The sequence below is a fragment of the Serinus canaria genome, chromosome 12 (assembly GCF_022539315.1).
Source record: "Serinus canaria isolate serCan28SL12 chromosome 12, serCan2020, whole genome shotgun sequence".
Classification (NCBI taxonomy): Eukaryota; Metazoa; Chordata; class Aves; order Passeriformes; family Fringillidae; genus Serinus; species Serinus canaria.
In genome coordinates, this window is record NC_066326.1 from 8,850,810 (window position 1) to 8,866,886 (window position 16,077).

The 16,077-nt window shown below is 62.8% G+C and overlaps 3 protein-coding genes across 4 annotated transcripts in view; all 3 read right to left on the bottom strand.

Annotated features, from left to right (window-relative positions):
• The window catches only part of QARS1 (glutaminyl-tRNA synthetase 1), a 79,497-nt gene extending 72,312 nt beyond the window's left edge, over window positions 1–7,185 (bottom strand). Inside the window, exons 1-24 of one of the 2 annotated variants that reach the window (XM_009091288.4) lie at window positions 7,014–7,185; window positions 6,514–6,661; window positions 6,331–6,440; window positions 6,149–6,224; window positions 5,807–5,871; window positions 5,549–5,602; window positions 5,336–5,393; window positions 5,160–5,231; window positions 4,916–5,001; window positions 4,645–4,731; window positions 4,432–4,531; window positions 4,233–4,311; window positions 4,002–4,110; window positions 3,790–3,920; window positions 3,573–3,665; window positions 3,307–3,444; window positions 3,146–3,233; window positions 2,925–3,068; window positions 2,749–2,853; window positions 2,274–2,366; window positions 1,898–2,025; window positions 1,649–1,715; window positions 1,318–1,443; window positions 1,034–1,221 (exon numbers count right to left, since the gene is read on the bottom strand). In XM_009091288.4, coding sequence (XP_009089536.3) covers window positions 1,171–1,221; window positions 1,318–1,443; window positions 1,649–1,715; window positions 1,898–2,025; window positions 2,274–2,366; window positions 2,749–2,853; window positions 2,925–3,068; window positions 3,146–3,233; window positions 3,307–3,444; window positions 3,573–3,665; window positions 3,790–3,920; window positions 4,002–4,110; window positions 4,233–4,311; window positions 4,432–4,531; window positions 4,645–4,731; window positions 4,916–5,001; window positions 5,160–5,231; window positions 5,336–5,393; window positions 5,549–5,602; window positions 5,807–5,871; window positions 6,149–6,224; window positions 6,331–6,440; window positions 6,514–6,661; window positions 7,014–7,160 — 2,355 coding nt within the window. In that variant the 5' untranslated portion in view covers window positions 7,161–7,185 and the 3' untranslated portion in view covers window positions 1,034–1,170. Of the gene's footprint in view, window positions 1–1,033; window positions 1,222–1,317; window positions 1,444–1,647; window positions 1,716–1,897; window positions 2,026–2,273; window positions 2,367–2,748; window positions 2,854–2,924; window positions 3,069–3,145; window positions 3,234–3,306; window positions 3,445–3,572; window positions 3,666–3,789; window positions 3,921–4,001; window positions 4,111–4,232; window positions 4,312–4,431; window positions 4,532–4,644; window positions 4,732–4,915; window positions 5,002–5,159; window positions 5,232–5,335; window positions 5,394–5,548; window positions 5,603–5,806; window positions 5,872–6,148; window positions 6,225–6,330; window positions 6,441–6,513; window positions 6,662–7,013 lie in introns of those variants that run through there. The other variant, XM_050979232.1, reaches the window with a different exon arrangement.
• Window positions 7,186–8,179: 994 nt separating this feature from the next.
• Window positions 8,180–9,238, bottom strand: LOC103817056 (epidermal differentiation-specific protein-like). The gene has a single exon (XM_009091132.4). The coding sequence runs from the start codon at window positions 9,236–9,238 to the stop codon at window positions 8,180–8,182; it is 1,059 nt and encodes a 352-aa protein (XP_009089380.1).
• A 1,451-nt stretch (window positions 9,239–10,689) lies between these two features.
• On the bottom strand, window positions 10,690–15,971 carry SLC6A8 (solute carrier family 6 member 8). Its single transcript, XM_030228026.2, has 13 exons — window positions 15,761–15,971; window positions 15,278–15,409; window positions 14,409–14,682; window positions 14,199–14,331; window positions 13,817–13,951; window positions 13,622–13,725; window positions 13,393–13,517; window positions 13,201–13,313; window positions 12,984–13,121; window positions 12,595–12,697; window positions 12,406–12,506; window positions 12,048–12,218; window positions 10,690–11,200 (listed from the first exon to the last, which is right to left on the bottom strand). The coding sequence occupies exons 1-13, from the start codon at window positions 15,846–15,848 to the stop codon at window positions 11,069–11,071; spliced, it is 1,749 nt and encodes a 582-aa protein (XP_030083886.1). The 5' UTR covers window positions 15,849–15,971; the 3' UTR covers window positions 10,690–11,068.
• Between the last annotated feature and the right edge of the window lie 106 nt (window positions 15,972–16,077).

Genomic DNA, 16,077 nt, shown 5'->3' on the forward strand with positions numbered 1-16,077 from the left:
CTCCTAGGCCCGCCCCGCGCCTTAAAGGGGCCTGGCCACGGCGGGGCGCGGGGATGGTGCGGCCGCTGGGGGGAGCCCTGCGTGGAAGGGCGTGCGGCCGCGGGGACGTCGGAACGCGGCGGGGACACGGAGGGACAGGGACAGAGCCCGCGCAGTCGGAATACCCGGACGCCACCAGCACTGCATGGCCGCGGAGCGACGCCAGCCGAGAGGCTCCACTCGGCCGCCCCGCTCCTTTGCGAAATGCGGGTGGCGCCCGGCCCCCCATCCCCAGGCAGCACCTGGGGCGAGGCTTCGAGTCGCGCCCGTGTGGGGCCGACGGCGGCCCAGGGGCTCCCCGGGCAGGGCGCTGAGGCCCCCGCGGCCTGTACCGGAGGGGCTGCGCCCTGCCCAGGGCGGCACCGCGGAGCGAAGTGTCCCCATGGAGGCGGAGAACGCCCCGCGGGACCGTGCCGGGTCTGCTTTAACGTGCCCATGTGCTCGGCGCGGCCTCGCCAGCCCCGGCCCCGCTTAAGGTGGCCCGTGGGGCTGGGAAGGGTCTCCCTCCACTTGCTTCACCTCCAGGGGCACAGACACGGGGCTCATGGCACGGGGTTGATGCCAGCTCCGCGGGGACACCACTCTGACCCCCAGCTCGGGGCCGAGCAGGGACCACCCCACTCGAGTCCACCTTAAGGGGGGAGGGCGCTGCGGCGGTGTGCACACCCTGCCTGCAGCCCCTGTGCCCTGCCTGCACCGTCCCGCACACCCCCTGCACCCGCCTAACGCGCTTGCATCCCCCGGAGACACCTCTCCATTCCACCCCAACACCCTTGACCCCAATCCAACCTTATGGTGCTGGCTGGGGCAGCTGCAGTTCCCGTGGGGTCACATCAGTGTTACACAGCAGATAGGAGCAGACTGTGCCCCCAGAACAAGGGAGACACCCCACACAGACACCCTGCCAAGGCTTATCAGGGGGGCAAACAGGAGACCATCCCCACCCCAGCACCCCAAGACTGAGCAGGAGAACAGGAGGCAGTGACAGTGCAGGGACAGGGATGGGATCTCCGTTTATTGAGGCAATGCTGTGGGGCCCCTCAGGGGACTGCACCAAGGCACGGTGGCACTGGGGGTGTGCAAGGACCCCCAAGGAAGCAACACCACGGTGGTGTAGCAGCAGCATGTCCCTCAGGCCTTGCCAGGGTCCTCCTTGAGCGTCACGGTCCGGTTGAACACCATCTGAGGAGAAACACAGGGTCTGCTCAGCACTCCATGGAGGGGGTGCTTGCACAAGTGTGTGCAGCTGCCTCACTGCCCCCATCCCACAGGGCTCACCTTCCCCTCCTCACTGTCGGGATCCACAGAGAAGTAGCCCAGGCGCTCAAACTGGAATTTGTCAAAGGGTCGAGCGGAGTGGACAGAGCTGTCGACCAGGGCATTGTGCACCACACGCAGGGAGTCCTGGCAGGGGGAACAGCTCAGCCAGCACCCCTACCCTTCTGTCCCCTCCACAGCCCAGCTCCCCCCAGCTCCTCTTCCCTTGAGACACAGTAAGACCCTGCCCCAAGAAGGGTATAGGGTACACGGAAGTGGGTGCCTCAGGACTGGGCGCAGGAGGTCCCCACTTCCCCCCAGGCCCATAACCTCAGCTGCTGCCACTACTCACAGGGTTGAGGTCACTCAGAAAGCCACCAGGTACCTCCGATGGGTCCTCAGGATTTTTGTGCAAAAACCTGCCATGAGATAAGAGTCTTATCCCAAAGCTGCCAAATGAGGGGACATGGTGCCACTCATGGGACCCCAGAGCATCATTTCCCCACCAAGGTCTGGGCAGACCCCAGCAGGGCCTGCTGCTATGCTGCTGCTCCAGCACTGCCGAGCTTGTGCTGGCCTCGGTTGGCAGCATGATACTCACAGCCGCTCGTAGAGCCGCACTTCACAGGCCAGTGGCACCGACACCCAGTGGATGAAAGCCTTGGGCTTTTCTGCCACATCTGACTTGGTGCAGGTCACCTCCAGCTCAATGACACGTCCATTAACGTCCTGAGGGAGAAGAGATGAGCTAAGCTGTCAGGCAGCAGTCTTATCCCACCTTGTTCCCCACTGTGAGGCACAGGGCAGGCAGAGAGCAGCCACACAGGCAGCCTGAGCCCTCACTGTGTCCAGAGCATCCATGGACACAGTGAGGGCTCAGGATGATATGACCATCGCTGTTCTTCCCTGCTGGGGCACGGTCATGTCCTGACTTTCCACAGCCCAACCTCATGTCACCAGTGCCCACAGCCACGCACCTTGATGACATTCTGGACGGTGATGATGTAGCCAGTGTGGCGCAGCCCCACTGGCTGCCCGGGGGCCAGGCGCTTGTAGCCCTTGTCTGCCTCCTGTAAGAGAGTTCACAGCTGCATGAGGGGTCCCAGCATTGGCAGCACGTCCCCCCTCTAGCATGTCTCTGTGCCCCCACTCCTGCCATCCCAGGCATCAGTGATCCCAGGGCTGTTTCAACTCCCATGTTGCAGTGGAACATTCCCACAGACAGGCCAGGTTGAGAACCATTGGTTGGATATGTCCTGGCCTGGCTGAGGGCAGCATTTGCCCAGTGCCCATCAGAGCTGCTGGCCCATTTGGGAGTCACAGTCAGGTGCTCAACACCCGCCTATGACCTCTGTGTGCAGCACCAACACCACTTCCAGGGCTGCCAGGCTCCTGCTACACAAGCTATAGCTCCAGGAGTGAGGGTAGTATAGCTCAGTGGGCCTGGCTTACCTCCCTGAAGTCAGTCTCCTCAATGTAGACAGTCTGGTGGAAGGGTACTTTGTGAAAACCACGGTTCTCATCAGCTGGAAAGTTGGGCACAAGGACCTCCAATGCCTGGGGAGAAAGAGGGCTTGAATGCTGAGCTCAAGGAATCCCACTCCCACAACAACCCACGGCAGTCTCACCTTTGGAGCAGGGAAGTTGGTGATGGTGACCTTGAGGGGCTCCAGGACAGCCATGGCACGGGGGGCCTGCTCATTCAGCACCTCCCGTGCACAAGCCTCCAGCAGATGTGGCTCCATTGTCGCCTGGGCCACTGTCACACCAACCTAAGGAACAGCGTGCTGTGACCATGCTGGCCAGGGGATGCAGCCATCTGCCACTTCCCACCCTACTCAAAGCCTACCCGTGCACAGAAGTTGTTGATGGCCTCGGGGGGGAAGCCTCGCCGGCGCAGGGCTGTCAGCGTGAAGAGACGTGGGTCATCCCAGTCCCTGAGGAAACACTAGTGTGATAACCAGGCATGCTCGGGCGGAGCCCCATCATGGCAGCTGGCCCTGCTCCTACCTCACAGCACCCGTCTCCACCAGGCGGATGATCTTTCTCTTGGAGACGACGGTGTAGAGCAGGTTCAGGCGCCCGTATTCCCACTGCACAGGGCAGTAAACATCCAGAGCGTTGCACAGCCAGAAGTAGGAGGAGCGCCTGCAAGGGAGGTACAGGCACAGCCCAGCACAGCCGCATGGACACACTGTCCCCCAGCACTCTGGCAGCCACCAGGTGCTGCTCCCAGGTCTAGCTCAGCCCTGGGCTATGCCATGCATGGTGCTCACCTGGCCTGGAACTCCTTGGTGCAGAGGGAGTGCGTGATGTGCTCAATGGAGTCGCAGAGGCAGTGTGTGTAATCATATGTGGGGTAGATGCACCTGCAATGCAGATGCATTCAGCTCAGGGCAGAGCACAGTGCTGCTCCACTCCTGATACCTCCTCACTGCCAGGAAATCCAGACCCACCCCCACCACGTGCCAAGACATGGCAGGCCCTCCCTACCACTTGTCCCCAGTGCGGTGGTGTGGAGTGAACTTGACACGGTAGGCAACAGGATCCATCTTCCCATCCTCCATGACCAGCTTCATCCTCAGCGTGGCTTCCCCCTCCCCAAACTTGCCTTTTCTCATGTCCTGTGGAGATAGGGGAAGCTGTCAGCTGAGCCACAGATCCAGAGCCCACAGGCACACAGCACTTGCCCCAGGCAGGAGTACCTCAAAGAGCAGGAGTGACTCCTCCACAGGCCGGTCCCGCCACGGCGAGGGTGGTGGATTGTGGCCCTTGATCTCCTCAACCTTCTGATGGCAGACATATGCCTGACCCCTATGGAGAGGAAATGCCATCACCAGACTTGAGTGACCCATCCCCTGGGCAAGGGGGAGCCCCGACCACAGTTCAGGATATCAACACCAGCCCAGCACATTCCTACTGCCCCACATGCTCACCTGCGGATGAGCTCCAGGGCCCAAGTGTAGAGCTGGTCAAAGTAATCCGATGCATGTGTCACTGCATAAGGCTGGTAGCCTGGGGGAATGGGTGAAATGGAACAGGTTGGAGGAACCCCAAAGGTCCAGCAGCAAGACCTGAATGCAGGGGTGTTCCTGGCACCTGGCTTGATCCTGCTCTCCCCATCCCGAGCCATACCCAGCCACTCCACCATCTCCCGGATGGCTGTGAAGTACTTCTCCTCCTCCTTCTCGGGGTTGGTGTCGTCATAGCGCAAGAAGCACACGCCACCATTGGCCTGGGGATGAAGAGACAGTGGGCAGTTGATCTCTGAGAGAGAGAGCAACAGGGCCAGGCCAGCAGCCAAGCAGCGGAGAAAGGGAGGGGCCAGGGTAGCTTGGTGCTTTTTACCTTGGCATAGCCAAAGTTGAAATTGATGGCCTTGGCATGGCCAATGTGCAGGATCCCGTTAGGCTCAGGAGGGAAGCGTGTCCGTACCTGAAGAGGCAAAGAGGACACCCCTATCCTTCAGGAGATCTTTACCTTCCCTGACAGCAGTGACACTGACATGAGCCCCTGGCAATCCCGCAGAGCACCATGTGCTGTGAGCTGCATGTTCCTCACACCCCCCCAGCTGTGTCACTCTCACATGGAACCGCTGGGCTGTGGGATATGGCCTCACCTGCCCACCCGTGATTGCCAGGTGCTGCTTCAGCAGGGCCATAGTGTTGGGTGTCACCACGTAGCCCTCAGTCTTGTAGTTCTCTCCTGCAGGTAGAGGATGAGCACTGCCGTAACCATGCCAAGCCCAGCAGCCAGGAGAGAAGAGCACAGGACCTGTCCAGTCCTCTGCAGCACGGAGAGCTGGGACCAGGCACAGAGCCAGTGGAATGGCCCCACATATGGCAGCGGCACCTCACACTCACCTGGCTTGTGGAACTTCAGGGCTTCTCCTCGCAGCTGCTCCAGCAGTGACTTTGTCTCTGTGCCCATGTCACCTGCAGGGAGATGGGGCTGAGCTCCCTGATCACAGCTCCCAGGGCCCAGCTCGGAAGCAGGTTCAGCAGGAACTAAAGGGCTGGGGAAGAGGACAGTCTCTTACCATTCTCCACCACAGCCACTTTCTGTTTCTCTGCTGGGGCCAGACGGGCCTTTGCCACCTGCAGAGACCAGCACAGCATGCTGAGTGCCCACCTGTAGCCCATACCTTCCCTTCCTGGCCCAGCCTACTGGACCCAGCACTCCCTCTAGACCTGTACCCATGGTGGCTGCTCATCCAAGACCATCCAAGTCTGCAGCTTCCCCTTCTCTTTACCTTTGGCTTCTTTTCCAGATCAGCTTCTGTCTTCGGCCCAAGCAAATGCAGCACCTGGAGAAGAGTGACACAGTCAGGAGTCAAAAAGGCTCCTGGACTAGGTGTGTCCTAGTGTCCTGTCCAGCCATCACTCTGCTCACCCTGCCTGCACCTAGGTGGGGCAGGCTGTCCCCAGGGCTGGGCCTCTAGGGGACTGGCAGACAGGTCCCACCCCAGTCACAGCACACCCAGGGGACCACAGCAGCACCTTACACCCACCTGCAGGTCCACCTCATTCTTGATGGTCTTCCCGTCTGCCCACCGCAGCTGGCTCCGTGCCTCCCCTGCAGACAGGGCACTCCGTGGGCAAGGGGCAGTGCCCAAGCCCGCGGGAGCTTCAGCCAGGGAGCTGATGCAGAATGCCACACCCTTTGCCCCAGGGCTGTCCCTGTGGCTGGGCACAATGGCCCTGCCTGTGTGGGGGATCTGGCAGGATGACATCTCCCCATGGCAAAGGGCTGGCTCTCAGGATTCAGGGGAGCACAGTGGCACTGGCAGTCAGGCACAGGGATGTGACAGCCACCAGCACTAGGCAGGGGCTGCCCCAGTGTCACCACTCACCCATCAGCAGCCCCATGTTGAAGTGGTAGCGTTCTGCCAGCAGCTCTGCTCGGTGCTTGCTGATCACAGCCTCCACCTGGGAGCAGCACAGGGACACCGGGGTGAGCGAGGCAGGCAGGAGCACAGCAGGAGCCAGTCCAATGTCCCCTGTGCTGTCTCCACAGGGCCACAGCCCCACTCACCGCTTCCTCGATCTGCTCGGGGGTGATGCAGATCCCCACACCGCAAGCCCGCTCAAAGTCAGCCACGTCCAGGGGCTCCAAGGGGTGGCTCCTCACGTACTCCAGGGCAGCTGGGGACAGAGCAGGGATGAAGAGCGGGGCCCGCGGGGCCGGGGCCGGGCGGGGGCCAGGGCCGCACGGTACCGCTGAGCTGCAGGTCGGTGAGAATCTCCCTGCGAGCGATGTAGCCGACGAGGAAGCCGAGGTGTTTCGGGTCCTTGAGGCGGGCGGCCGCGTTGTACAGAAGTGTTCCGGTGGCCTTGTCCAGCGCGGGGCCCAGTGCGCTCCGAGCCTGTCGCCGCCCCGGAGAGCGTCAAGGCAGGACCGGTGCCCGAGCCCCGGCGAACCGGCGGCACAAGGGGGCAAAGCGGGACAGGGGAGTGCCAAGGGCCGAGGCCGCTCGGCGGGATCGGGAAGAGGCGAAGTCGGGGGGTCCCGGGAAGGCTGGGATCGAGGGGGTGACAGCGGGACCACGGTGCCAATGTACCCGGGTGACACCGGAGATAGGGTTACCGGGTCCTGGGGTTGACACTGATACGGGAGTACCGAGTTCCCAGGGTGGCGAGTCCCCAGGTGACATCGGGGTGTCGGGGTACTGGAGATAGAGGACCGGGGACCGGGGTGCGGGCTCTCGACAGACGCACCTGCAGCACAGCCCGGCGCAGCAGCGCGCTGAGTGCCCCGTTGCGTAGCGTCTCCCGCGCCTTAGCCTCGCTGAGGCCGATGCCCGTGAACAGCCCCAGCGCCTCCTCCGCTTCCTCCGCCGCCATGGCTGCTGCCGCCGCCGCCATGCTGCCGCCTCCGCTCGGGGGCGGGTCCGTGCCCAGCCAACCGGTAGTGAGAGCGCTCCGTTCCGACCAATGGCAGGAGGGAACCGGCGCGGGTCGGGCCAATGGGCGCGCGGGAGGCGGGCTGAGAGCGCGGGCTGTTGCATCATTTAAAGAGACCGGCGGCGGCGGCCACGTGGGGGGCGGGGCTGGAGGCGGGCCCGGGGGCGGTGCGGGGTCCGATCCCGCCCGGCGCCCCCCGTGCTCTGTGCCCCGCGGCTGGTGCCCTGTGCGTCTCCGCCTGCCCCGATGGCCCCGGGCACGGGCTCTGCCACGAGCCCAACGTCCTGGGGTGGAGAGCGCGTGGCCGTGGCGGCTTCAGCACGGTGTATGCGGGGCCAGGCTGGCTTGGCGTCCCCTGCTCCCCCGGATCGTGCGTGGTCCCTTGGCCCTGCCAACCCAGTGTCCGCCCTCTTCCCTCCTCCCCTGTCCCCCTCACTGCCCTAGTACACCCTTCATCCCAATGTCCCCAGGCTTCCCTAGACCGGTGGTACTTTGGCTGCTCAGCCCAATGTCCTCCTGCCCCACCCCGGCCCCATCTGATGTCTTGTCCAGTCTGGCGTCCCCAGCTCTCCCTTTGCCCTGACAGCTTCCCCAGCCTGGTATTCTCTAGCTCTTCCAGCCCGGTGTCCTCCACAACCCCACGTTTTCTGCCTCAGCCCGGGAGTCCCTGCCACAACCTGATATCCCCCCCGCCAAGCTTGGTGTCTCCTCTTAGCTCAGTGCCCCCCTAGCCCAGTGTCCCATCCATCCCACTCCCACCTCAGCCCAAGTAGCAGGAGACTCAAGTGGTTGTGGAAGGGTGTTTATTGGAAATATGGGGTGGGAGGAGGCACCAGCAGGTCCTGCCAGCCAGAGCCACCGGACACAACCAGACAAGGCAGGTCCTGGCTCCTCCATGGGTGGGTGCTGGAGTCAACGCTGGTGTGACAGTGAGTCCCACACCACGGAGGGAACAGCTATTGCTTGGCACCGGCACAGAGTTATAGTTCCATCCTGGTGCCAGGCACTGTGTCTGTCCCCTTGGTGGCCGCCTGCTCCCTGCCCGTAGCTGGCAGTGGCTTTAAGCTATAGCGGGCACTGACATTGGTACCTGAGACACTGCGGTATTCGCCCATCTCCGTACGAACGCTCTCATTCTGAGTGATGGTGAGCAGGACCGGCACGGAGAGCGTCACCTCCTTCCTAAGGACTTGGATGCTGAGCACTGTGCGCGGGGGGATCTTCGCCGGCAGCTGCACCTCCACGCGCTGCCGGCGAGTGCTGCTTTCGCTGTGCCCTTTCTGCACCGTAAAGATGTTGGAGGCTTCCACGGTCAGCGTGAAGGAGAGCCCGGCTTTGAGGCTGGTGGCATTGCTGAAGTGGAAGCTCTGCCAGAGTGTGGTGCCGTACTCCCGGCTGCTGCTGGCCGCCAGCGCCTGCTCCGACTCTGTCTCGTTCACCCCCTCAATCTCATCCACCAGCACCTCCCGCTCCTCCTCCACCCGTTTCTGTTCCCAGAGGAGACGTGCTGAGACCAGGGGCCGCCCAGGCCGTAGCGGGCGCAGGTGGGACAGCCGAGACTGAAAGTTCAGCTCCAGTTTGTAGTCAGCAAGATGCTCGCCAGGCCACGCCAGGCAGTGCCAGCCTCCCCGGCCGGGATGCTGGTAGAGCAGCCAGACACCTCGCTGCACCATGTGGGAGGCAACCCGGTCGTTGAAGTACCCATACGCCAAGTTGGTCTCCTCTGTCACCACCTTGCAGGCGCCTTGAAAGTTGGGGTGCTCGTAGAGGGTGATCTGGGGGTCCCCCAGGTCATGGTGCACGAGGCGCAGTGCTGAGAAGCTGTTGGGCCGATCCACAGAGGGGTACTCGCCCTCCTCAAAGGCGTGCGGCTCTCCCTCGTATTTGGGGTCTGTGTAGGCAATCCATGGCTGCCCCTCCACCTTCAGGGAGGCAATGCAGTTCCCAAAATCCAGCTCGTGCAGGTCAGGCACGTCGCAGGTGAACTCCCGGCTCAGCCCCTCAAAGTCGGCGCGCTCGTACACTGTGATCCGGTTCATGGTGCTGTGGGAGCCCACCCCTGCAAGGGCACAACAGGGGCCACGTCCCCTCCTCTGGGGTCACGGGGCGCTACAGGAGACCCGTGAGGAAAGCCCAGCAAGCAAAGGCAAACCTCGGCACCCCTTTAACTCTTGTCCTCTGCCTTTCCTTTGCCCACCTCCTGCCTGGGCCCCGTGCTCTCACCGTCTGTGCTGGCAGCACCCTGCAGCTGTGCCTTTTAGGAAGGGGTGGTGGGACCAGGGCGTGCTGCGGCACGAAGCGAAGGCGATGACAGCGCTCGCCCCCGCACCCTGCGCCCAACCCTTGTCCCCACTTTGTGTTGGGGAGTCAGACAGGCCCTGCACGGCGGCCAGCACACCGGGATGCCAGCTGGTCCCACAGACCAGCCCTGCCGGAAAGTCCTGCCGTGCCCCAGGCACGTGAGGCTCCGTGCTAAAGAGTCACCACCAATTATCAGTGATGCTTCCGCCCTGCCTGCGCTAATTACAGCGTGCATCGCCAGTGGGGCAGGAACTGCTGGCTCACCCCACTAGGGTGAGAGGGCATCGTGGTGGGGCAAGCCAGCGCCCCAAAACAAGAGCCTCTGGAACCCTGGTGATCCCAGCAATTGGATATGGACACCTGGCATGGTGGCGCTGCTCCAGCCCTGTCTCTGGGGCAGATGGGAGCACTTCTTCCCCCTTGTCACTTCATGGGGTGCCCAAGGCACTGCTGGGGTGGGATGCTGGGCGCAGCAGGACACTGACATCAAACCGAGGCATTGGAAGGCAGCCACTCCAAGCACAGCATGCTGGTGGTTTCCTCCAGGCTCCATGCAGGTTGCCATGGCATGAACTGGAGCTGGCCTCCCCAGGAGCTACTGGTATGGGTCACAGGGCACGTGCACTCCCTAGCTGGCACCCCGCTGAAACAGGGCTCAGGCAGCTCACAGGTTCTGGGGCAAGGTTAAGTCTTTGACTTCTGGCTACATGCCCAGAGGCTGCCTCATCCACTTGACCACACAGCCCTCACAAGCCCAGGATTTTTCCCAAGGCACAGTGCATGGAGTGGGGAGCCACAAGGCTGGTACGAAAAGCTCCCAGTGGGGTACAGCTGGATCCTGACCCAGCCCTTGGAGACAGTAAAATCCTTCAAAGCCTCTCGGCTAAAATCTGTCTCTTGGAGCTGATAAGCAAGGCCAGCCCTTGGCTGCATGGGGTCCCCTAGTCCCACCAGGGTTTGGTACAGCTTGCAGGCACCCACATCCTGTGGTGGAGAAGGATGGAGACCCCATTGCTCCAACAGCCCGTACCCGGCAAGTCACCCAAGAGAGGAACCCAGGCGTCCCTGAATTCTTGAACCCTATTCCCTTTAAACCTCTGTCCCCCAAAGGCCAGTGCCACCCCAGACCTCGCCCCTCAGTTGTCCGCTGCTGGTGCCCCACTTCCCCTGCCTGCAGTGCCAGGACTGCCAGGGTCTCCCAGTTTATTGCCAGATGTCGGGGCGGTTGGGGTTACACCAGACAAACGCTACGGGAAGCAGTTAGTGAGTGGGGGGCCATGGGGGCCGTGGGCAGGGGCCAGGGAAGGGCTGTCCCACTCACTCCCCCAGCCGGCGGCCTCCCTGCCGTTCCCCTGGGCTGCCACGCTCCCCCGCGCTGGGGACCCCTCCTGTGCCCCGTGGCTGCCCTGGCTCAGTGGCCCCCAGCACCCCCCAGCTCGCTGTGTTCACCCCCTGCAGCGAGGCCGGCGGCCGGGGCGGCGCAGGGGGCACGGGGCAGCGTGGGTGGGTGGGAGGCGGTGCTGGCATTATTGCTATGGCAGGCGGGAGCAGCGCGACCCTCCCCACGCTCAGATCACAGTCTCGAAGAGCGTCGCCTTCTCCTTGGGGGGCTCTGGGGCCAGCAGCTTGGCTTCTGCCTCTGGCGTCAGGTACTCCAGGTGGTGTTGGCCCCAGATTGGAGTGGTCAGGAGCTGCCAGCGCTGTGGGGACATCGTGTCAGCACCCAGGGACAACAGCACTGGGACTGCCTGGACCCAGCTTGGTGAATTCCCCGCAATGCACAGGGAGAGGAAAGGGATGGGATTTGGACGGGGGTGGAGGTGAGACTGGGACAGGAAAGGGATTGAAATGGGATTGAGAAAGGGACAGAGATTGCACAGGGACAGGGATGGGACTGTAACACTGACAGGATTAAGACAGTGATGTCAGCAAGGATGGGGTTTGGGTGAGGCTGGGAATGAGACAGCAGTGAGGATAGGAATCTGATAGGAGTGAGAACAATGAAGACAGGAACAGGACTTGGATAGGGTGAGTCTAGGATGGGTAAAGGACTAAATGAGATTGAGAGAAGGACAGGAAATGTGGGGAGACAGTGATGGGGATGTGCCCAGGATCTGGCTGCAATACGGATAGGGATATGGATAGGGATAGGACTGAGAGAGTCAGACAGATGTAAGCATTGGTGGGAATCAGGTAAGATTACTGCTGTGGGAATAAGACAGCAGTGGGGGGATTTGGGTGGGAGTGAGACAATGAGGACAGGCACATGATTTAGATGGGAATGGGACAGTGATGAAAACAGGGATGAGACCTGGCTGTGGATGGGACTGTGATGGCAATGTGGATAGTGGTGGGATTTGAACAGGAATCAGACAGTGATAAAGACAGGGATGGGATCTGGCAGTGGATGGGACTGAGATGGCAATGTGGATGGTGGAATTTGAACAGGGCTGGGTCTGGGCCAGGGACAGTACAAAGAAGGGGACAACCACGGCTGAAAATGGGGTGGGGACAGAGGCAGGAGTGATCCCGCTGCACTGCCCTCACCTCGCGCAAGGAGCCTTTGCAGCGCAGGAGCTTGTAGATAACAGTGCAGGGGATGCAGAGCATGGAGGAGAGTGCCAGGACCCAGCCGATAGCTTCCCCCCACCACGGGTACACGTATGTCTTATTGTATGTCAGCGGCTTGTAGTTCACCACGTGGAACACAAAGATGCCCTGGGTGGAGAGAGGGAGGTGAGGTCCCCACCCCGACGCGAGTCACCGCCGAGTCCCCGAGCCGCACGCTCGCCCCACGGCGGCGACACGCGTGTGCCGACAGCGGCCGCCGGGGGGCGCTCAGTGCCCGCGGCGCAGAGCGGGGAGGTGACACACGCGTGTCCCCACGCGTGGTGGCCTCGCTCACCACGCAGACCAGCGGTGTCACCACAGCCCAGCACCACTTCATGACGGGCAGCGGCCGGTAGCCGATCATACGGGCCACATCGTCCATGAAGCGGTCGGCACCTGTGGGGAGGACGGCATCAGCTGGGGCACTTGTGTCCCACTTTGTGTCCCCCCTTATATCCCCTTCCCCGTGTCCCCCTGGCCTCACCATAGACCCAGGCAATGACCACGCACTCCCAGAAAGCCTGCCACAGCAACGTGATCCCGCTGGCCGAGTAGTTGTCAAAGAGCTGGAATACGTACATGCCGCCCTGCCAGGAAGGTGCCCGTGTCACCAGCATTGTGCTGGCTGCCCCGCTCGTCGTCACGCTGGCAAGTCATAGCTTTGCCAGCACCGGTACCCTGCCTGGCATGGGCACCCTGCTCCCACAGCACCCCTACGCCACAGAGACCCCCATGCCATAGGCAGCTCCACTGACACGAGGGCAGCAGTGAGCTCCCATCCCACAGTGGGATATCATGGGAAGTGATGCCTCAGGAGCAGGCACAGGTGGCCAGTGTGGGGCTGGCCGGCAGTGTCCCTGCTGTGTCCCCCACCTGTGTGACCATGGAGAGGTCAATGAGGCAGCAGATGATGCAGCAGAGCGCAGCGGTGAGCTCACGGCGCAGCGAGCCAGCCCCCGGCTGGGGGAACAGGTCCAGGATGCCCGTGATGAAACCCTCCACACCGACAAACTGTGGCAAAAAGCAGGGCTCAGTGGGGACGTGCCACCCATCCTCTCCCTGTTCCCCATCTCCCTGGTTGCCACAGCACCTGGCTGTCCAGCCCCAGCACGAGAAGCATGATGAAAAAGAGCGTGGCCCACAGCGGGGACAAGGGCATCAGCGTCACAGCTTTGGGGTAGGCGATGAAAGCCAGCCCAGGACCTGCAGAAGAGTGGGGTCAGAGATGCCACTCAAGGGGTGACACAGAAGACACAGTTGGCACCCACCATCCATCACTTACCAGACTCGGCCACCTTGGAGATGTCCACGCCCTGCTCAGAGGCCATAAAGCCGAGCACAGAGAAGACAACAAAGCCGGCAAAGAAGCTGGTGCAGCTGTTGATCACAGCCAGGATGTAGGCATCCCTGTGGGCACAGCATCTAAGGAAGTGCTGGGGGGCACTGGGGAACACACCAGGGGGTCACTGGGACACACCGGGGGGGCCTGCCTGCAGCTGGCAGAGCCCTACCTGTAGCAGTTGTTGTGGAAGCGGTTGTAGCTGCCCAGTGCGGTCAGGGCGCCCAGCCCGATGGCATAGGAGAAGAACACCTGGGTGCCAGCATCAATCCAGACCTGGGGTGTGAGGGAGGATGTCACGGGGTGATGGGGGTGCCAGGGCATTGTCTAGCACCCAACTCCCTGCTGCTCTCCCCACTGCCCTCACCTGTGCCTCAACCAGCTTGGACCAGTCAGGTTTCAGGTAGTAGATGATGCCACCCAGCGCGCCAGGCAGTGTTACTCCGTGGACCAGCAGGAGGATGAGGACCACATACGGGAAGAGCGCCGTGAAGTAGACAATCTGAAGAGCAGTGGGTGGCCATAAGACCCCCCAGGCCAGGGCTCTCTGTCACGTGCCACAGGTGTCCTAGCAGGACCAGAGCTTGGGAATGTCCCCAGCAGCTGGAAGCGCCTCCCAGACACATGTGGAACACAGCCCTCCCACCCCTGTGGGCTGTGGCACAGGATGGCAGGAGCCAACAGTGCCATGTGTTGCAGTCTTTGTTCATGCCAGTGGCCCTGATGTATGTTCCCCCTGCCAGCATTACCTTCCCAGTTGACTTGACACCCTTCCAGATGCAGAAGTAGACAATGACCCAGGTGGTAAGCAAGCAAAGGATCATCTCCCAGTTCATCTCCCCTGGCTCGCTGAGCCCCCCAGAGAGACGCAGCACCTTGTTCCTGCAGAGTGGGGCTGTGCTGAGCACCAGCATGACACTCCCAGCCCCAGACAACACCCTCCTGGTTCCCACACTCACTCCCAAAACTCAATGACAGGTGAGCGCTTGTTGGTCATGTTGGTGCAGCTGAAGTTGGAGGTCCAAGTGCTGGCAGTGGTGTTAGTGCTGACATTTTGGCACAGGTCCAGGTTGAAGAGCTCCGTGCACTGCTCCGTGTTCCAGGAATGACCACAGGTGGCCCAGGGCAGGGTGTCCGTCAGTGAATGCACCAGGTAAAAGAGCCCCCACACCAAGATCATGATGTAGTAGGAGTTGCAGAAGAAGACGATCACCATAGAGGCCAGGCCTAAACCTGTGGCATGGGGGGATCAGAGCCCACAGGCACCTGTGGGCATCTGGCAGCCAGCGTGGAGTGGGATACGGGGTGCTGTAGGGATGGGGGAGGACAGAGGAGAACTGACAGGGACAGGACAGGGAAAGCTGGGAAGCTGGCAGTCCTGGACAGGACAGGAGAGAGCCGGTGGGAATGGGACAGGGAAGCTGGCAGCCCCAGTCAGGACAGGACAGGGTGGGGACAGCTGGCAGCATGGCACAGGACCAGGGGTGAGCCGGCAAGATACCTCTGGAGCTGGGGATCCAGCAGCTGCCCGGGATCCAGCAGCATGCAGGCAGGGAGCCACAGGGGCAGGCAAGGCAGGCAGGGCAGCACGGGGTGCCGTGGGGCACAGGTGCAGGCAGCTGCCATCCTTGGCTGCGGCAAAGGGCGGCAGTGGGACGCGGGCAAGGTGCAGGGGAGCAGGCAGGGCGTGGGCAGGGTGCTGCCAGCCCCAGCAGGCTGCATGCAGCCGAGGCACAGTCAGGGTGCAGACAGGGTGCCGGGGGCCCTGGCCAGGGTGCAGGGGCCGCGGAAAGGGTGCAGGCAGGGCACGGACAGGGCGCGGCGTTACCCTTGAAGAGGGGGGCGATGTTCCAGGCGGCGATGCCCCCCTGTTTCATGAACTGTCCCAGAGCCACCTCCAAGAAGAAGATGGGGATGCCGCCCACGAAGACGATGAGCAGGTAGGGGATGAGGAAGACGCCTGGGGCCGGGGGCAGGGGGCCAGCTCAGCCACCGCCGTCCCCCCGGCCCCCCCTTTTGCTCCCCCCCTTCCCCGCGCCGCCCGCCCGGACGCAGCGAATGGCAAAGGCGCCTCCGCGCCCTCCCCTTGGCGCGATGTAGGTCAGCACGGGCAGGTAGTGGGGGGCTCCCACGACCCCCCGCCCCGTGAGTGACTCTGGAACACCGCGGGCTGGCCTACGAGCCCCTCGAAGGCCCAGGACGAGCTGACCCAGCGTGGGGTGACCCCCAGGCACACACTCCGGGGCGGGAAAGGGGTGCCCCCCGCGCCGCGGGGCGCACCCCCGCGGCGTGGGGCGAGCACGAGGCTCACCTCCGCCGTTCTTGTAGCACAGGTAGGGGAAGCGCCAGACGTTGCCCAGCCCCACGGCGAAGCCCACGCAGGACATGATGAAATCCATCTGCCGGGTCCATGTCTCCCGTTCGGGGGCGGCCTCTTTGGGGGGACCAGGGGGTCGCACCAGTGGTGCCGTCACTGTTCGCTCCTCGCCCGCCGTGGGGGGCTCTGTGCCCTCCGCCCCGCCGGGGCCTTCTGCCGAGACGGGGGTTGTGGGGATGCCCACGCCGCCGTCACGCGCGCCCGTGGGGGCGCCGTGGCGGGGGGGGGGGAGCACCTCCCCCCCCCGCGCG